The sequence below is a fragment of the Schizosaccharomyces osmophilus genome, chromosome 3, assembly GCF_027921745.1.
Source record: "Schizosaccharomyces osmophilus chromosome 3, complete sequence".
Taxonomy (NCBI): domain Eukaryota; kingdom Fungi; phylum Ascomycota; class Schizosaccharomycetes; order Schizosaccharomycetales; family Schizosaccharomycetaceae; genus Schizosaccharomyces; species Schizosaccharomyces osmophilus.
Window position 1 is genome coordinate 1,950,757 of NC_079240.1, and position 20,295 is coordinate 1,971,051.

The 20,295-nt window shown below is 38.8% G+C and overlaps 8 protein-coding genes across 8 annotated transcripts; 3 read left to right on the top strand and 5 right to left on the bottom strand.

Annotated features, from left to right (window-relative positions):
• Positions 1–275: 275 nt before the first annotated feature.
• SOMG_04911 (Schizosaccharomyces specific protein) lies at positions 276–1,355 on the bottom strand (the record flags this gene model as incomplete). Its single annotated transcript, XM_056183687.1, has 1 exon — positions 276–1,355. One exon carries the CDS (start codon positions 1,353–1,355, stop codon positions 276–278), a length of 1,080 nt encoding a protein of 359 aa, XP_056038880.1.
• Positions 1,356–1,719: 364 nt separating this feature from the next.
• Positions 1,720–2,757, bottom strand: imt2 (mannosyltransferase Imt2; the record flags this gene model as incomplete). Its single annotated transcript, XM_056183688.1, has 1 exon — positions 1,720–2,757. One exon carries the CDS (start codon positions 2,755–2,757, stop codon positions 1,720–1,722), a length of 1,038 nt encoding a protein of 345 aa, XP_056039051.1.
• Positions 2,758–5,044: 2,287 nt separating this feature from the next.
• mpg1 (mannose-1-phosphate guanyltransferase Mpg1) lies at positions 5,045–6,136 on the top strand (the record flags this gene model as incomplete). The annotated part of the gene is made up of 1 exon (XM_056183689.1): positions 5,045–6,136. One exon carries the CDS (start codon positions 5,045–5,047, stop codon positions 6,134–6,136), a length of 1,092 nt encoding a protein of 363 aa, XP_056039050.1.
• Positions 6,137–6,709: 573 nt separating this feature from the next.
• Positions 6,710–8,398, bottom strand: cue3 (CUE domain protein Cue3, ASCC2-like protein, activating signal cointegrator 1 complex; the record flags this gene model as incomplete). The annotated part of the gene is made up of 1 exon (XM_056183690.1): positions 6,710–8,398. The coding sequence occupies one exon, from the start codon at positions 8,396–8,398 to the stop codon at positions 6,710–6,712; it is 1,689 nt and encodes a 562-aa protein (XP_056039055.1).
• Positions 8,399–11,458: 3,060 nt separating this feature from the next.
• On the top strand, positions 11,459–13,187 carry SOMG_04915 (zf-CCCH type zinc finger protein; the record flags this gene model as incomplete). The annotated part of the gene is made up of 2 exons (XM_056183691.1): positions 11,459–11,591; positions 11,647–13,187. The coding sequence occupies 2 exons, from the start codon at positions 11,459–11,461 to the stop codon at positions 13,185–13,187; spliced, it is 1,674 nt and encodes a 557-aa protein (XP_056039054.1).
• A 771-nt stretch (positions 13,188–13,958) lies between these two features.
• mrpl22 (mitochondrial ribosomal protein subunit L22) lies at positions 13,959–14,708 on the bottom strand (the record flags this gene model as incomplete). The annotated part of the gene is made up of 1 exon (XM_056183692.1): positions 13,959–14,708. One exon carries the CDS (start codon positions 14,706–14,708, stop codon positions 13,959–13,961), a length of 750 nt encoding a protein of 249 aa, XP_056038882.1.
• Positions 14,709–15,246: 538 nt separating this feature from the next.
• hrr1 (RNAi-mediated heterochromatin assembly helicase Hrr1) lies at positions 15,247–18,400 on the top strand (the record flags this gene model as incomplete). Its single annotated transcript, XM_056183693.1, has 4 exons — positions 15,247–17,593; positions 17,634–18,095; positions 18,141–18,299; positions 18,345–18,400. 4 exons carry the CDS (start codon positions 15,247–15,249, stop codon positions 18,398–18,400), a joined length of 3,024 nt encoding a protein of 1,007 aa, XP_056039052.1.
• Positions 18,401–18,669: 269 nt separating this feature from the next.
• On the bottom strand, positions 18,670–19,635 carry dms1 (meiotic spindle pole body protein Dms1; the record flags this gene model as incomplete). The annotated part of the gene is made up of 4 exons (XM_056183694.1): positions 18,670–18,942; positions 18,987–19,185; positions 19,239–19,507; positions 19,561–19,635. 4 exons carry the CDS (start codon positions 19,633–19,635, stop codon positions 18,670–18,672), a joined length of 816 nt encoding a protein of 271 aa, XP_056039873.1.
• Positions 19,636–20,295: the final 660 nt, after the last annotated feature.

Genomic DNA, 20,295 nt, shown 5'->3' on the forward strand with positions numbered 1-20,295 from the left:
AGTTCATAGCCAGCACTTAGAAAGGATTAAAACTTTGATGACAATACGGAGCAAAACTGACCAGACCAATCTTACTTTTCAACCGTTTTCAATTGCATATAAACACAATACATATAATTTTAATTCGTATAAGAAAAAATTAGAACGAAAACAAGTAAGTCATAACATTCATGTCATAAAAGAGCGTCTAATTAATGTAAAAACTAAATCTAACGAAATGCCAAAAGCATCAAACAAACGAAGCAAATTCTTCCTAATTGAAAATGATCTCCGGTTTATGAGTTGTTTCCTGACATGGTAAAATCAAACGATTCACCAAACAAATCATTAATGCTTTCTGTAGAGGGCATATCTGTAGGCAAACCAAGAGAGTTGTTACCAAAAGAGTTATTCAAATGGGCTGCAAACGAGTTGTCATTACCGAAAGCAGCACTATAATTTTCCTGCGTTTTGGTGTCTAAGGTAGAGGCAGCAGAAGGAGGATAAGATGCATTGGCAGGTTTAGGTCGCTTTGAAGACGGAGAAACCAGCTGCTGCTGTTGCTGTAAAAATCCATAATTACTAGGCACAGATCCTTGAGCAGTGTCTAAGCTGGGAAAAGACATATTTGATAAATTATCTTGTGGGGAGGTGGACGTATTTCCTAAGACATTTGGCAGCAGATATTCATTTGCCTGCAGCGCCTGGTCTGAAGAGGCTTCTGGTGGCATGCTAAATTGGAAGGCATCGTTTTCACGAGAAACACCAGTGGGTAAACCGGAGGGTAAATTCGGATACCCTTCAGAACGTGCTTCGCTACCAACGGATTCCACACCACTAGTAGTCGGCTTTAGTTTAGGTGAAGGCGACACATTTGTTTTCACATTCATGCCCTCAAAAGCTTTTACATCCGAAGATCTGAGAAAAGCATTTTCATTTGGCATGGACTGGGAATTGAAAGGGGAAAGGTTAAAAAAGTTACCCCCATTATTCCTATTTTGAAATGCATCAGACTGCAATCCTTGTTCCAAAGCGCTGGTGTTTCCGTCTGACGGTGGATAGTTGGCGGTCAAGTCCATTGGCAATTCCGGTTTTACTGTTGCATTGGTCGTAGTTGGGACATTCTCGGCAGCTTCCAAAATGCGTAGATCTCTTTCAAGTACTTTTTTAGCATCTAAAAGACGAACCTCAATTAAATCACAATAATCTTGAAACTTATGGCATTCCCCTTGCAGTTGAGTATGATATAATGCATTGGGAACATTGGCAAGCAAGGATCGTAACAAATATCCGACGTTTAGAAAAACTTCATCCAAAACTATACCAAGTTGAGATGCATACTCTACAACTTCATTCTGGGTGGAATGTCCTTCCATTAGATACACAGAGCCGAGACAGACAAAATCAAGCCTACACTTTCAAAAAATAAAAGAGCCTTTGACTGGTCAATCAGCCTTGAGCGACTTTTCTTTACCAGATGTTTATCTCACTCAACAGATTTCTGTTGAGATGGGTTCGAAAAAATTTTAAAGTACAATCACCTTACCTTCGGGTCTCCAAAAAATACGCTTCGGCTCGGTATATCACGATATTGCAGATTCGGCACTTTGAACGAGACTTTGTGCACGCTCGATGTAAGCGTCAAGCACCTATGTAATCAATTTCGATAAAAGCAGAATTGTTAAATGGTAACGAAAACAAAGCAAGTTTAATTTTTCAGTCAAGACGACCAGGAATGAGTTAGACGTCTTCTTGTTCTGAAAGTGGCAGCGCAACTTTGTGTTGGCGAGAGAAAAAGCATCGTTCGTAAATACGACTATCAAGGAGTATGGAAAAAACGGAATATGAAAGAAGGAAATAAGCAATGAAGCCAGTGGAAATCAAACCCAAGATATGTTTGTTAGCCCATAAAATTAAGGAGGCATCTTTGTCGTGCCAGGAAGAGCCTTCATAAAAAGTGAAGTAAGATTGGTTGGAGAACTTGTAATCTTGTTCCAAGAGAATACGTATTCTTGCAGATGCGGAACTGTCTCTCGGTAATAGGTTTTGATAACGTTCCCAAAGAAAGCTGATGGACAGCGGACCTGTGCTAAACATAATGGTCGGATATGGAAAGACATAAGACTTTGCATTGCGCGCTAGGTTGCTTAAAATAAAAGAAAAAAAAGGATGACCAGGAACAGTGCCCATAACATCATTGGAGATGCCTACTGGGTCGGTCCTACGAAAGACAGCAGGATAGTACAATAGGCTATCGAGGGACTGTCGGCAGCCATCATCAAGGTCGATGTAGATGCCTCCATAATGAAAAAGCACGAAGTAACGAATTGCGTCTGCGCGCTGCACGTTATAGGGATAAGCGTCAAAGTACTTGAGAAACCATGAATAATGTTCAGCAATGAAATTTCTGGACATTTCGTCAGTCCATAAAATATATTGATAGTTAGGATGCATAGATATGCAACTCTCTTGGGCAGCTTTCCATTTTTCAGGCACTGTATCTGTCTTCCATGTTTGGTGAATAATTTTAGGAATTACGGGTTCATGTCCAAAAACAGATGGGAGCCATTCTGGAAGTTTGGAATTCTCTACAGACGTGTTTTTAGAAGCAAGAAAAATCTGTTCTCTTGAGTATCGAAGCTCGGCAGAAGGAATGATGTCCTTTTGGAAATCATCCGTAAACATAAAGAGCGCGTTGCGAAACCAAACAACGAGGATTCCAAGAAGAAAGAGATGAAAACCCAAAAAGATACTAATTTTGTAGCGGGTCGGTGCCATTTTATTGGTGCGTATACAACACAAAAAGTTCGTTTTTTTGGATTTACTTCAATTGACTTCGTATCTCTCACGAAATATAATCGTTACAAAGATTGCTTTTGAGAACACAATTGCTTTTTTAACGACTAAAATGTCTTTTATCAATAGCAGAAACTTTTCGCGATGACAATGAATTGATTCAATGCAACTAAAATAGAAAAAAGTAGTTTGTGGCAGTGAAATTTTCTTTCTTTAATATTTCAATAACCTTTGAAACAAAGAACGGTTCACCATTCTCGTTATTAGGTTCATATTTTATGGAGGCTCATTGTCCAAAATCGCGTGTTTTCTGTTTACCAAATATGTATTCCTGGCGCGCAAAGATCATGCTATTCGCTTTTCCTTAGTTTATATGCAGAGGTAAAGAATAGTCATATGATATTCATTTTAAAGTAACTGAATACTCCGTAGGAAATCAATTCGTACTTCTTGTTCTCTCAAACATGTACCGGCCATTCATGAGTACGCGGTTCCTAAGAGATGCGATGCGGCGAATGAAAATTGCTTACTGCAGATAATTTCTTTTATCTTTTTCTTTTCCATTTTTTTTATTTATATTTTAAGAAGCTTCCCTTTTTCTCGTACTGCTTAATTTTTAATCTTAGCATTGCAAATACTAAAATATTCAACCATTCAACTTGCGCTGTTTGCTAAACGGCATTTTTTATTCAACGATGAAACAATTATCCTATCGCTTCAGCAAAAAATTACATGGCCTATTCTTAAAATTGTTTCGGTAACCAAGAAAAAAGTATGCAAAGGTAGGAAACGACACGCTTCTATATTGCATGGTCGACACGCCTTGAGCGCATATAGTACGCATATACAAGGAAATAAATCTATAAACAGAAAAACAAAAAACTAAAAAACAAATTGACTATTTTTTCCAGGCGGAATTGGTTGCACGAGACAGAAACCACCATTTGTTTACGGTGCAAAACGCGTAAACGCGTGTTCAACAAGTACCAACTTGGGTAATCATGGATGGTGATTCAAGCAAGAATTCATTGAAAAAAAGCGATATTAATTCATAGGAATCATAGAAATTTACCAAAGGATTGTTGGACCTAAACTACAAATGTATGTTTCTGCGTTAAGGATGCTTTTCCTCCTTTAAATCTTGGAGCGTGTTTCCTATTCACTTATTTCTCGTGTACACATGAATGGATGATTGAGAGTATGCTTTCATAAATAATCGATCTGCTGGTTCTAACCTCACAATCCACAATCGCGTCTTTTTGCGCTACAAGACAAGAACAAGAAATCCGCTCCCAAGAAGCTTTATCTCCTTTCCTCCTTTGTAGGAGCAAGGAATGTCAAGCAGTTTTTCCTGGCAGAACTCCCGAATTCCTATTCTTGCGCCTCTTTCTTTTTCTTTCGTCCATTCCTCCGTTTCATTGTTTCTGTCTTGTTTTGCTGGTTATCGTGACAATCTCCTATGCGCCTCTTTGAAGCTTAGTACGGTCGTTGCAACCGTGCGACATTGCACCTTTTGACAAGCCTTTTTTGACCTCTTGGCTACGAGTACAAATATTCTAAGAAAATTGATTTCCAAGCTACACTCCTGCTACGGTACGGCCATTGTTATTCTTCAAGTCATTCTCGTTGACAAGAATCCTTGTTTTATTTATTACCATGTTCATTTCGCGAGTTTCCTTTTTATTTTTGCGACTGCACTCCATAACTATTAAGGAATGAACTTCTTCCTTAAAGAAGCGTTCCACGAGTCGCTAATATCAGCCAAACGCATGAAAGCCATGCATACGCAACTGTGAGTCAACAAGTGCAGAAGAAAATTTGTCACTATTTGTGTTTGATTATGACTGGCAATTTCCCTAATGTTGATACTTTCGTGACATATTTTCAGGCCTTACCCTTCCCCTCACATACATGGTAGTTGTGGGGGACTTGTGTTCACCTGATCTTTACCAACCACTCTAAATAACTTTCCATAGGAGGTTTGTCTTCAGAAAACCTGACATTAGGAAAGACCATCTTTCTTATTTATTTGGATTCTTTACTTGAGCACTTGAGTAAGTCTTAAACATTGTATTGTCTTTGGATGGCTTAGATTTCGAACGACTCAATTTTTGGGAAATGTTTTGATTAACTCTTTTTCGTCCAAAGAGAAAGAGCGATTTATAAGCACGATTCGAACGAATTAGCTATGCTATTGAGACGACGTTTTTGCATTCCCGTATACTAACTTCTTTCAAGGTTTCCCTTGTCTCTATATATCTCTGCAGCAATGAAGGCACTGATTCTCGTCGGCGGTTTTGGTACTCGTCTCCGTCCTTTGACCTTGACTTTGCCAAAGCCTTTGGTTGAATTTGGCAACCGTCCCATGATTCTCCATCAAGTCGAAGCCTTAGCCGCTGCTGGTGTCACCGACATTGTCTTGGCAGTGAACTACCGCCCTGAAATCATGGTTCAAGCTCTTAAGAAGTACGAAGAAGAATACAAGGTCAGAATTACCTTTTCCGTGGAGAATGAGCCCTTGGGCACCGCTGGCCCTCTTGCTCTTGCTCGTGAAATCCTTGGCAAAGACAATACTCCTTTCTTTGTTTTGAACAGTGATGTCATCTGCGAGTATCCTTTTGGTGATTTGGCCAACTTCCACAAAGCCCATGGTGCCGAAGGTACTATTGTTGTAACCAAGGTTGAGGACCCCTCCAAATATGGTGTCGTTGTTCACTATCCCAACTCGGAGTCCTTAATAGAGCGCTTTGTTGAGAAACCTTCTGAATTTGTTTCCAACAGAATCAATGCCGGTATCTACATTCTCAACCCTTCCGTCCTTGACCGCATCCAGCCTCGCCCTACTTCCATCGAAAAGGAGGTTTTCCCTGCCATGGTTAAAGACAAGCAGTTGCACTCTTTTGATTTAGAAAGTTACTGGATGGACGTTGGTCAACCCAAGGACTATCTTACTGGTAGTTGCCTTTATTTGTCCTCTGTGAGAAAGCACAAGCCTGAGATGTTAGCCCCTGCTGGCCCTTCCATTATTGGCAATGTCTTGATTGACGCTTCTGCCACCATTGGCAAAAACTGCAAAATTGGCCCTAACGTCGTTATCGGTCCTAATGTTTCGATCGGTGACGGTGTTCGCCTTCAACGTTGCGCTATCCTCAAGTCATCCCGCGTACGCGACCATGCCTGGGTGAAGAGCACCATTGTCGGATGGAACTCTACCCTTGGATCATGGAGCCGTTTAGAAAATGTTTCTGTTTTGGGTGACGACGTTGTCGTCAATGATGAAATCTATGTTAATGGCGGTAGCATTTTACCCCACAAGAGCATTAGCGCCAATATTGAAGTCCCTGGTACCATTGTTATGTAAAATTGCTTGTGTATAGGATCCTTTTATTCTTTTACATCAACTTCCCTCTTTCCGTTTTATTCTTTTCCATCTTTGTACCTAATACTACTCTTTTTCCTTCTATTGCCCTTTTTTAATTCTTTTTAAATCACACACTCTTTTTGCCTATCTCTTCTTCTTTTATTGAATTAGTAAAGGATGCAGATTTCTGTCTTTTTAATTTCTCTTGCATTAGAAATGGAGATAATCATGTACATTTGTTCATTTAAACTCGAAGTGTTAGAAAGGCAGATTAATTTAGCAAGTCTTGAAGAGCTTTTTCTTTGCTGATATGGTTTTCTTTGTGATTTTTTATTTGCCTAGTAGTAAAGCAGCCATCTGTTTTATTGGATTCACCAGTATTGCACAACAAGTTGTGGAAAGTATAAAAAGATAATAAGTTCAATAAATTCTAAGATTTTATTTATTTTTACTTACATGATATAAGTGAACCAAAAAATGGTTTGAAGCCCCATTGAGTATTAGCGAAATTTATCCATTATCAATAGTATAACTTATACATAAATATCCAACAAAAAGACAGATGCAAAAGTATTATTTTTTTTCATTAGACGATTTAGTTGGTTTTCGTCGAACATATTTCTTTTTTGCCAATGCTGGGTTGGGAGGAGGTCTTGAAGGTCTAGCGGTGGACGGTTTCTCGACAGTTTCTTCGGTCTTGTCATTTGATTTTCGGTATTTGGAGCGGTTGAGAGACCCAGCGTTTTGGTTTCCAGTTTCAAACTGGACTTCACGTTTGATGAGAGACGCAAACTTGGTATCTTTGGTGAACATACGACGCCAACCTTCAATTTGTTCATGAGTCATAGCATTATCGACTTGCTTGATAAGATCCGCACGTTCTTTTGTTTTTCTAGCGCTTTGTTCAAAAAGCATGGGATCTCTCTCAAAAGCACTCAAAAGCACTTGATTGATATAGCGCTGGTAGTCGTGGGCAATATTGGGAGCTGCTTCTGGATTATCGTCCTGAACACCAGGATCCACGGGCACAACTGCATCTGTGTTATCGTATGTATCATCATACTCATCATCTTCAGCCAAAGCAAGCAAGTCAAAAATTCTCGCTTTTTGGTTGCTGGAAGCAGAAGACTTCCAGAAATCGGCATCTTCTGGTTTCTTGTTTACGTAAATATTCTCTGGATCAATATTTAAAAGATCTAAGCGCTCTTGCTCTTGGGAAGATTGTACATTAGAAGAGGAAGTATCACGGTTGGGGATGACTGCTTTGACAGTATCATTTAGTTTCAAAGGTGCAGAAGGTGCAGAAGGATGAGAGGAAGAAGAGGATGCATCAACAGTCGAGTTGGTTAAAATGGCTTCACAAGCCAGGTCCATTTGACCATTGTTGTGGGCTAAATAGTCACCAGCTTCTTCTATGGTCAGTTGAGGGAAAAGTTCGACAAGATTCTGAATGTCATTTGAGTCGACGCCAAAAGTATTAGAAGTGTCACGGGAGACAGCAGAAGCTTGTTTCGCTTGTGCTTGTCTGTAATGCTTAAGGGCGTTGTCCAGCATCATGCGGATTTCAGGGTTGCCGTTATCCTTAACGCGCTTCAAAAGTGTGTGATCCTCCAAGATGACGGCAAGACACTGTTGCAGTTCATGGGAATCTAAAAACATTTCTAGGTAGAAGAGTAAAGATGAATCGGAAGCATGGTAAAGGCAATGCTGAACAAGGCGCTTTAGCCAAAACTCCTTTTCCATCTCTGCAACATTATTAGGATTATCTATGTTTTGTTGGACAACTTTGGAAAGAATGGGTAAGAGGTCGAGTAAGGCGGGATAATATACAGAGGAGGTCATGCAATGCACTGCAGTCCAAACGGTAAAGAGACGGCAAAGGTCAATGGAGAAGATAGTTTCAAATCTTTGAAAGTACTGTGTAAACTGCAAAGCCATTCCATCCGAGTCAGAGTCCTTACAAAACGACCAAGCAAGGTTCTTGACGGTGTCGCTGGAGGTGAGAAAGCATGCGCAGACCTGCATGATTGTTTTTGGGGTTACTTTATGTGTCTTTAGACAACGATGTAAGAGATAGAGTAAGCGTATTTCGTCCTGCTCATTTCTATGGAGTTGAAGGCTTCCTGTTTGCTGCCAGATTTGGTCCATCTGTACGGTCACCAATTCGACAACCGCGGGCGCTAAATTTTTCCAGGCATCTTCTTTTGTGCTCAGTAATTGCCGCACAAGGCTTGCTTCTAAGGGACCCACATGTTGTTCCATGACAGGAATAGGTAGGAAATTGGCAGGTCAACTAGAGGCATCCTTGCGTTCCTCCGGATAGCGCATCACTGGAGTTGGTTAAACAACAAGGAAAGGAAAAGTCAGGAAGCTTTGTTTTGTAGGGTTGTAATTTGTAAGAAAAGGAAAAAAAAGATGCACAGAGGAAAAGGCAGACAGAGACAGAGGAAGACAGACAGAAAGGGAAGGATCAAGAAAGAGGAGTGAGAGAGACTGCAGAGTAAAGTTGGGAGGGGAATAGGGGTTGTAAAAGAGGGCTTCCTTTCCATAGGATCAATTCTGTTAGAATTGGAAATCGCATTGGCTTTGTAGATGCAGTATTTGCTATAGAATGGATCCTAGAAGAGTATCATAGTATGTCTCATCTTTTATGATATGTATCGTAATAAAGAATATTGGTAGGTAGTATCGTCTTATTATGCATATCGTAAAAACCTGATTTCTTACGAGAGAGTGTGTAGGTGAAATAGTATGAAATCAACGATGCCAACGAAACAGTTTTTCAGACTGTTCCCTTTCAAACGATTTTTTTATAATGTAACATTAGACAAAAGATTTCATCGTATTTCATACATGCTTGAGTTGTTCTATGCCTGTATCGTTCGGTCAACTCATAAAAGCCAAATTCTGTCAAGGCCGAAATATTGTAATATAATATTACAAAAGAGTCGTTTATTACGAAATATAAACAACGGAAGTTACTAACAAAAAACTTTATCAAAAGGAACAATGTTATTTACTTTAGAAGAGATATATCTCTCCAGTTGGAAATACGAATCTTCAGATTGGAAGGTTCGACTGGTCTGGCTTGATTAATCAGATTGTCGTTTGATTTAGCTAATCAAGTCAGTGGACTCTGAAAATACTTAAAGAAACTAACTAAGTAGAATCCAACATATACTTGAATAACTCTTACAACTCACAAACTCATACACTCAGCCATATAATAATACAGCGTAAACCCCCAGCTGTGACAAATCCAGTATTATTATTATTGCTCGCCAAGGGGCTGCTGAGTCTTGTTATATTGATTATCAAAGAGCGAGGATTTTCACTGATGGATGCATGTCAATAGAGATCGACATTTAGCCGACAAAGTGGTTAGCGAGATGAAAAATAGAAACCATCGAATGCAAATCTCCTCCAGTAGACTGGAAGGACAACTTGGGATCCACCCAAAAGTTATTTGTATTGATATGAAAGAAACAATGAATTAAAACACTTTCCGAAGATTTACAATCTTTAATGCTTGGAAGAACAAATATGTACATGCTTATTCATTGATAAGAAGTGTCAATAGTGGTGAGGACTGGTCAAGAGTTGACCGAGTGTCCACTCCATGAGCAAGAACGAAACGATATGACAAAAGATGCAATGGACAACGGGTTCCAATCTGATCTGAAAAAGGAACCAATTGCGATTCGCTACAGATTTGCATTTCGAGACTTGTTTGCTTGCAATCCTGATGAAGAAGATCGATCTCTCTTGTAAACAAGAACCACGTCATCTGGAAACCGATCTCCGATGTACAAGAGAAAGTATAGTAGCAAATCGGTTTTAACGTAATAGAAACAGTTTTCATTTTAATAGAAAAAAACAATATAGAATTAAAAAGGAAAAGGAAAAACAAATCGATAAATTCAATAGTGGACGCAGCATTATTCCTTAAATATAATTCTTCCCCTGTATAACAATAAACCTTTTCGAGATTTAACATTTTGTCTCTTTTTTACCTCTTTAAGCTTATCTGTCTTTCGTTAACTCTGTTACCTGAACGAAAAAACATTGTTATCAAGGATACGTAATCCGAGGCAGCAATTCCATTAGCTTTCCTATGCAGGTTCCCAATATAGCAGTTGATGAGCGCGTAAAAGACGAGTTTGCAAGCTCCTGGGTGGTCAACTTTTTATTGATACGCGACGATATTAAGATTATCTTGTAGATGAACGATAGTTTGTGGATAGAAAAGAAAAGAGGAGGAAAAACAAGAGACAAAAGGCATTTTGAGACGCATATAGCCAACTTTTTATATATAAAAAAGAAGAATTGATTTTTTTATTTCATTTAAATATATAAAACCGGGAAATTTCCAAAGTCCCAAATTGGAGTTATCAGCTCTTTGTCTTGTTGCTAATCATTCAACAACTTGCCGTGAACCAACTACGAAAAGTCATTACTTTCTGAGAATAGAACTCTCGAGACAATTGAAGAGAGCTGAATATACCAGCAGCTTCTCCATCCAAGCTAAGCTCTCTTGGCGGGTATCCTGTTTTCCTCCAATTACAAAAACGTTGCCAGTCTTTCGGGGCTTTTTTATGTATACGGATTTACGTTTCAGGACTCTTCTTTTTTGTTTCTGCTGACTGCAATTGATTTCTCTGTTCAATTCTGCTGATTGCTGTTTCCTTTTTCCTCCCCAAAAAAATCTTGTATATCTATCGATTCTTGTCTTTGAATCCAATCCACGCCTTAACCTTGAATTGGACATTGCATTTTAGTCCAATTCCTTTTCTCTAATCAATTTCTTTCTTTTTTTTCCGCTCCCTTTTTGGAAGCATTTCTATCCGGCCACTGCTTGTCAGAAGTATCTTCGCCTGACTGTTTTGGTTTGTGCGCTTTTTTTTTTTGTCATCTCCAAGTCGTGTTTTCTTTCCCATTTGAAAAAAGGTTTGTATCTTGACTTCTTTTTCCTCTCCTTTTTTCCCTTTACGATCATATTCATTTACGTATCTCCTAATATTCTTGGATTCCTTTTGCCGTTTATCCCGATATTTTGACCTTTTGGTTTTTCTTGAATCCAGGAGTTTTTTGTTCCTTTTATATTCCAATTTGTGATCTTTGATTTGTTCCTGCATAGGTTCGCCATTGTATCATCGTATCCCAAACTAAACATCAATAATTTTTTCCTGTTTCTTTTCACATTCTTTTGTTTTTTTTTTCTTTTGAATACACATATTTATCTTTTCCCCCATCCTGTTATTTCTTTGCTCTTTGAATTTCTGTTTCCGTTCTTGGTGAGTTTTCTTTTTTCTTCTTTTTGGAATGATCACAATGTCTATTGCTCCTTCCGCTTCTTCCGCTACTGATAAACGAATGGAGCGTCCTCTCGACAACCGCAAAGCGGTCAAATCCCCCATGCCAAAGATAGCACAGGATCACGTTGCTCCTGTGAAAAGTATGTGGAAAAATTGATTTTTAGTTTTCGTCCTTACTAACCTTTGTCCTTTTAGATTTGCAACATGTTCCCTGCAAGTTCTTTCGTCATGGTACATGTACTGCCGGTGAGAATTGCCCTTTTAGTCATTCTCTTGAAACAGAGCGTCCAGTTTGTAAATACCATCTGAAAGGAAATTGCAAATTTGGCTCCAAATGTGCTCTTTCTCATTCGCTCCCAGTCAATGACTCTGCAATCCCCTCTGGCTTGTCTGAAACCAATCCCCCTCCAAATCATCTTCCATTTGGTAACTCTATGAAACACATGCCGAGCTCTTCCATTTCCTCTTCGTTCCCCCAGAAAATTCAAAGAACCGCGTTTGATCAAATGGATTTGAAGGGCTCCATCGGCATGAAAAGTAATCTTCTTAATCCTGGCTTTTCTGCGTCCCCTCCGTCTTTGCCTCCCTTCTCTCATTCTCCAGGACGTTCTTCTACGTCTTCTTATCTAAATAATCTCACGTCTACTCAACCACTGTTAGGCACCGCAAATCATGGTAAACAGCTCGACGATTATTCTACCGATATTAATTCGGGATTGGCTTCCTCTATGAATGGTGTTTCTATTGCATCCTCCTTGGCTACGTCGCCATCTTCATTTAGCGCTGCATCGAGTGCATCCTCAAACAACCTCAATGGTTCCAAAGGGCTTTTACATCAACAAATGAATAATGAAAACAACCGAGATTACATGATCCGCCATCCATCTCTCTTAACCACTTATGCAAATCGGCCTTCTTCTGAGAAAACCACTTCTTTGTCGAAATTGCCTGCAGAATTGGTGAAACCTAATGCACCATTACAGAGTCCTCAACTGAATGGTAAGGTTAATAGTAATTTACCCAAGCATCGTCCTTCCGTTAACCCTTCTCTTACCGGGATTCAGCTTTCGTCAGGTGCTACACGTCGATATGCAGTTCGCAGTAATTCTTATGCCGATGCATTCCCCTCGGTGGTTTCCACAAGTCTGCCAAATCGTGTGGATTTGAATCATCAAATGGACATGAGTGACGATGAACAGAGGTACCTGAATACTCCAATGGGTAGCTTTGACGAGCCATTTTTGGGTTCATCTCCTGTTGGTAAAACGAGTTCAAGTATGAAACAATTATCTGCTCCTTTGTCCATGATGAGTCCTACTTTGCCATCTCGTTCCACAGCAAACACTTTGCAAAACAGTAGATTTGGTGCTTATTTTTCAAAATCTAAATATGTTGACACGAATGCCGGTTCTACTAAAAGTACCACCCCTCAACAGGCTGGCGTTGCCGGTGCTCCCATGAAAATGCCCTCTTCGTTTGGTGTTCGTGAAGAATCAGTGTTCAGTTCTCCGATAAATGAATTAACCAGACCTCAGCAACTTGCAAGGCTCAAGAGCGAACCGATTTTTAGAGCCGGATCTGTATCACCTGTGACTACAGGTGGAATTAATGAATCTAAGAATGATTATACGTTGAGTCCAGGAAGCAATGGATTATCGCGGGTATCCGTTGCAAACACATCTCCTGCTTGGAACTCAACGCTAGAAGAAGAAACGACATTTCAAATGGATGACTGACTATCACAACATGCTCTTTAACACAAATGATAGAGCTTCAAAAAATAAAAATAGCTGTTTGATGATTACTAGCAACAAATATTTTGTAAGTAATTTGTCATGGTTTCCCAGAAAAGTTTCCCTTATTCCTTATTTCAAGGGGAACTCATACAATCATTCTTGCAAGTAATAATTGTACGACTGCATTTTATTTATGGGTCTGATTTATAAGAAAACGAAACGAAAAGGATGAATTTGTTTGGGGATGCTTTGGCATGTCTATGAATCTATTTCTACGAAAAAGGAGGTGATGCATCCAACCTTCTATAAAATAAACCGAATACCCATAAAGGAAAAGTCGTTGGGAAACGAATGTTCTTACTTCGGTAAAAAGTGAGATTTATTATTATGCTTGTTGAATTTTCTAAAAAAATTTAAATGTAATTAAAATGCTTGATTTTAGGGCCACTGTGCGTTGGCCTTTTATAATTAAGAAAAGTAAATGTCTTTGATAAGAACGATTTCTACTGAAATATGAAGCGCGTAAAGATTTGATGTTCGCGCGGAAAAGATAATTTCGTTATAGCTGTAATTATAAAGATTTAATGAATGTATTGATCTAAAGATGGATACAACAATGAATAAGACAAGAAAATTAATTGGAATAAATTTGGTTTACTTTTTAACTATTGGTAAATACCACAAACGGAAAGAAAGGAAAATTGGATAAAGTAAAAAGGGAAAGCGATATTAATTATAATTGATCACGCTTAGTTGTCGTTGGGAAATGGTTTAGCAGGTGAAAGCATTAAGTTTGTGGTAAACAGGTCGATTGGGAAGAGGAGACCAAACACGACGGCTGTTGATTCTATCGTTTCGACGTTTTAAATCACGTAAAAGGGCTCGTTCATCTTTAAGAAGGACGGTTATACGAACTCTAGGACGTCTGTGAACAGCATGACCACCCCGACCTCGAGTAACGAGTTTTTTGATGTAAGTGGCTTTTCCAACCCATGCTTGGTCAATGTAAAGGGTTTTTTCATCAAGACCAGCTTTCGCAACGGCATCCTCGCGAGCATTTACGAGAGCAGAAGCGATAGATTTAGAGACGCGTTTTTCGGAAAATTTCATCTGTAAAAGGGCATGGTAAAAAGGCTTTCTAGAGATTTGGCGACAAAGGTTGCCAGCTTTTTTCAAAGATGAGCGAAATATTTTTGATTGATGAGTGTGGGAAGGATCCATGGTTAAAAGGCGTTTTGTAGATATCCGTTTCCATGGGCGAGATTTTTGTTCAGGAGTTTCAGTGGAAGGTGTCTGAGATTGTTCTTGTAAAGTAGAAAAAATACTAGACCCTGTTCGCTCTCCGGTCTCTAATGAGCCTGGGGCTTGATTCCATGAACTAGGGGTCTGAGAGAAGCATCGGATAGGGCGTAAAGTACAAATTTTAGAGAAATGCAATGATGAATTTCCATAGAGACCCAAATTGCCCACAAAACGATTGCTGAATTTGGGCAAATGGATCGAACAAGTCCAAATACTCATTTCGAAGCGCTGCCAAAATGTTCAGAAAAAAAAACTAAACAGAAATAAAAAGTAAATTGAAATATCTTGCTTACAACATAAACAAACTCCAAACTTAAAAGACCGCGTCCCCTTAATGAAATGAGAGAAAAGCCAGGTCTTGCTCAAAGGTACCAAGGAACAGAATACGATAGTACGCCTGTTTACGTTAATGACTTTACCAGCCTTACGGTAGTAACACGCTAAAGTAATAGAACACAAAATAGCAATACTGAACAAAACATAAAACAGCTCGTAATATGAAAGGCTTAAATGTTAAAGGTGTATCATCACTTCAATTGTAAACAAACTGCTCCTTCTAAGCGTATACAATTAATATCAAATCTTACGCGTAATTTTGTACTCGGGACGAACTTTTAAAGAAGCAAATGATATTTTTTTTAATTTTTGAGAGTTTAGGCGAATGAACTGTTATGATTAATAAAGATTTGAGCAAAGAAAGGTTGAATTGATTCCACTAGAAAAGGTCCGCATTGATTATAAAAGTGAATTAATAAGTATGGAAGAGATAACTATAGCCAAACGGGCGCACAATCCGTATGAGGGTGTGAAGAACAGTACATTGGAAATGTGGGATCAACTGAAAAACACTACAGACGCTCAAGAGGTTGTCTTTGATGATATTCCAGACGAGGCCTTAATTCATCAAATGAAAATCCATCAAGAGAAACGATTAGACTACCAGTCCCAAAGTTATGCCGTGGACGAAGTGAATGAAAGCATAGCGAATTGCAACTTATCACCAAAAAGAAATGCTTTCTTGGATGGGAATGCAATAGAAAAAGAAAATGCTATGAATAATTCTGTACCTTTGGAATCAAAGACGAACAGTGCAAATCAAACCAGGGTACGACACAGGCCTCACGATGTAGACAGGAAAGAACAAGGGAATCATTGGAGGACCCTTCCGGATATTCCCATTTTCCAAGAACTTTCATCTGCGTCTGTTGATTTGCCAAAAAATGATGTTTTTGGTGGATACAACAATTTTGAACATTATCTAAGCGTGCATTATAAGTTGCTTCGAGAAGATGCTATTTCTCCTCTTAGGGAAAGTGTGTTAAGATACAAAAAGGATCCAACCTGTACCTCCTCTCCTTCATTCGCTGTTTACGATCATGTTCGTATTATTGGACAAATAATCGCTACTAGTTCAGTCGTCACCAAACTTTCGTTTTCTGTTCGAGCTCAAAAACGGATATCTTGGGCCACGAGTCGACGTTTGATTTCTGGAAGTATCGTTCTTTTAAGTCAAGATAATTTTGAGCATTTTCGTGTGGGTACGGTTTGCGCTCGTCCATTAAGCGGTTTAAGAAAATATCCTCACGAAGTCGATGTTTTCTTTCACGACTTTAATCTTGAATTGGATTCAAGGAAAGAATTCGTGATGATTGAAGCAACTTCTGGCTATTGGGAAGCTTACAAGCATGTTTTATCTAACCTCCAAAAACTTTCTGGGCACCGTTTTCCCATGAAAGACTATTTTGTTAGTTGTAAGCAAAATTCTGAAGTTGCTAGGTATGTACAACATGATCCCCTAATGCGAATCAACTCTATTTTAGGGAGCTCTCAGCCGCCAATCGATATATTGGAACCTTTTCCTTCTTACGATGATTACTTGTTAGACAAGTCTCAGTTAAAAGCATATCAATCCATGCTTACACAGAAACTAGCAATCATACAAGGGCCGCCTGGAACAGGAAAAACTTTTGTTGCTTTAAAGGCAATCCAAACTCTTTTAGAAAATTCAAACCCCAATGTACTTCCCATCTTGGTTGCATGTCAAACGAATCATGCTGTTGACCAAATTCTCCTTCAACTTCTGCGCGAAGGCGCAGAAGTTGTACGACTCGGTGGTCGTACTCGAGTCCCTGAAATCCAAGACGTATCTGTTTATGAGAAGCTCAAGTCGATGAGAAATACATTCCATGCGTCTTATAAGGAGATAAAGAGAAAGAAAAGTCGGCTTATGAAACAAATGCTAAACATTATGTCAAACTTTTCAAATGAGTATCTAAAGTTTACGTATCTACATAGTGAAGGAATTATTACAACGGCTCAATTACAATCATTCATTCAAAACTCTGCTTGGGTAAATGTTGTTTCCGATAGTGATGACTCAACAGAAGAAGAACAGATCGAGTGTTGGTTAGGTGAAACGAAATTAGATTTGGTAACACCAAAACAGACCGTTTATGATTATGAAGAAGAGCTGCAGATTGAGGCTGAACAACTAGAAGAACTAGAACAAGAAGCAAAGGAAAATCTTACTTTTGAGGATGACGAATTGCGCGGCGTCTTTGCAGATTTTAGGCGAAAGTACGACTTTTTTGAAGGTGTTGAGCTTCATAAGGAAGAGTTGAAAGGCTTTTTAACCATAGAAAACGTTTGGGATATTCCAGAATTTAGCAGAGGCATGGTTTATAAGCATTGGCTTCAATTAGCTTATGAAAATGCAGAATCCCGATTGAGACATTTGCATAAAATATATAGTAAATTGGATAAAGAAAGAATCAATCTTTCTAACAAGCGAGTCGGTGCTCTCCTTCGTAATGCTAATGTTGTTGGGATGACTACAACGGGGCTAAACAAGTATCGGAATATCTTGGAAAGCATTCGACCTAAGATTTGCTTTATCGAAGAAGCTGCAAATATTCTTGAAGGACCAATCATACCTGCCGTCTTTCCATCCTTAGAACAATTGATTTTAATTGGAGACCATAAACAATTGCGTCCAAGCTGCTCCACATTTGCGCTTGCTAGATCCCCATTTAATTTATCTGTTTCGATCTTCGAGCGTTTGGTGGAAAATGAAATGGTTTGCGATATGTTAAGTATACAAAGGCGTAAGTAGAGTAAGTTGAGGTTTGGTATTAACAATAAAAGGTATGCATCCTAAAATCCGTCAGTTAGTCGATTCAGTCTATTTTGGATTATCCGATCATCCAATTGCGAGGTGCAGGCCTGCTATTCCAGGAATGGGACAATTGCGAAGATTCTTCTTTACCCATACTAATGTTGAAGATACAGATGGATTTTCTTCTAAATGCAACCAATTTGAAGCTGAGATGTTGGTTCAATTTGCTTCTTATTTGATTCTTCATGGAGTGAATCCACTTCAGATTACATGCTTGACATTCTATGTCGCACAGAAAAAAGAAATAGAAAATCTGATCTCGATACATTTACCAGATAAAAAAGAAAACATAAGAGTTGCAACTGTTGATGGCTATCAAGGCGAAGAAAATGATGTGATACTTTTATCTTTAGTTCGAAACCATGATCAACGGTCAGTGGGTTTCTTGGATTCGAGCTATCGTGTTTGTGTCGCTCTTTCGCGTGCGAGGCGTAAGGAAATTCATGTGTCATGATTTCTACTAACACCTTATATAGAAGGTTTATACGTGTTTGGAAATGCTGAAATGGTAGCAAATGCAAATCCCCTTTGGTGGGACGTAATTAATACCTTAACCCAGGATGAGGAACTTCCAGGACTCGGAGACTACCTTCCTTTGGAACCGAAAATTGAGAACGATGAGGTATATATATACGGTATGTAAGAGAGGTTCGGTAGTTTTGATTACTGACCATTGTTAGAACTGAATGATTTGATTGAACTTAACATGAAGTTAAAGAATATGAACGCTGATTGATGTCATGAAGCTATGAATAGTGTTGTGTCTTTGAGTAACTGAAGATGAGGAATGGAAGCTACTGTAATATGTGAAGTGGTGGAAGTTTCATAATAAAAGCACAAAGATGAAGGTTGCTTATGCAGAGTTTTGACCGTTCGATTTAGCTGTACGTATATGGAACAGAAAGGACAAACGTAACACTCAAAGGTTATTTCGAATGATGGAAGATGATAAACAATGAAATGAATTCTCTAAAATAATAATAAATAACTTTTAAACATGGTTGGTTACGAGGGACGAGTTTTGGAAGGATTAGGCTTAGACGAAGTGTAGAAAACGGAAAAGAGGACAAGGGCAATCAAAAGGACTATGCTAGCCTTAATGTAGTAGAAAGATAGAAAAGGTTCCCACACGCCAGTAATGGGTGACGGAGTACTGTCTTTTTGGGAAGGGTTGGACTCTGTAATTTCCGATATTACTTTCGAGGAAGAACGGCGTCTAAAGGAGGGAAGTGAAGCTTCTGATTCCTTACGAATTCCGACAAGCTGAGACGAAATATCCTAAAAGAATTTGTCAGACATTAAACTTTAATAAATCGGCATACCTCTTTCTTGACATTCTGGATAGAACCGATACAATTTTGGATATTTAAAAAAGCTGACTCAATTAGGGAGTCTGAATATGCAAAATGAGATTGAGTTTTCTGGAATGCTGCAACAAAAGAGTTATCAGAAAGTTTCTCAGGAGAAGGGAATCGAGATAAACTGTGGGTAAATGGAACAGGCTGAGGTAAGAGACTGGAACTGGCGATGTGTTAGAAGTAGAAAGAAAAAGTACAAAGATCGACAAGGCATACTCTACGGAAAAATCAGTAGACATATCATCAATACTTGTGGAATGTAAGGGAGTATTAGATGACATGGACTGTTTATCAAGCGATGTTAACGGCACATTGATAAACGCTTCTACGAGGTCGCAAGCATCATGTTTTGAAAGCTGATGATTTGGATCATTTTTGACAAATTCATAGGCTAGTTTTTTGATTTCCTTTTTCATCCATGGGTTTACGTGGAACATGTCGTTGTAATGAATGTCTAATAGGGTAATCAGTTCGGGGACAGATATCTTTTAGAAAAAGTAGTTAGATAAAATGAAACATGAACAAATAAGCTACAAACCTTTTCATGTGAGAGCTTCGATATTTGATCAACCAGCTTTCTGTGGTCCATTTTTTGAGAGTCCAACATTTGCATTGGAGACCGCACCCGCGTTTATGAAATGAATACTGGGAGGTAATAAGGCAGGATGAGATTGGTAATCCTAAGTGTTTATTTTTTTTTAGCTTTAGCAAACTATCAATATCAAGAAGGAAACGCTTAAACGACACAGTCACTGTAAAATTCAAGAGTCACAGAAGTTTCTAATTTCTCATTCTAAAAAGAAGAAAACTTGTCAAAGAAACTTATAACACAGAAGTACGAAAAAAAGTGATATGAATGGAAAGACCTGTCGTTGTAGTGTTTACTTGGCTACGTTGCAGTGACTTGACGAGATGACATTGTTACCAGAAAAGCAAGTGGAAGAGTCTGGTATAAACAACAATGCCGGTGGACTGGATCAGTCAGTTTAGAAAAACATTGATATTTTCATAGAGCAGTGATAAAAGCTGCCGAAAAAAATAAGCTCATCGTTGGGGCGTGAGGGCGGAAAATGTGTGAAGGGTCTGTCACAAAGTTATCTCATTCTCATTACCTCTCAAGACAAGCTCCGAATCCTTCAACATCTCAAATAATTTCCCTTTTTTGTTTCTCCAGTAGCGTTCACAGGCATGGAAGACGTAAGTTTTATGATTTGGAACAAAAGGAAAGCAATTTTGTTGACGAAGCTTAAGAAAATATAATTTCACGATAAGA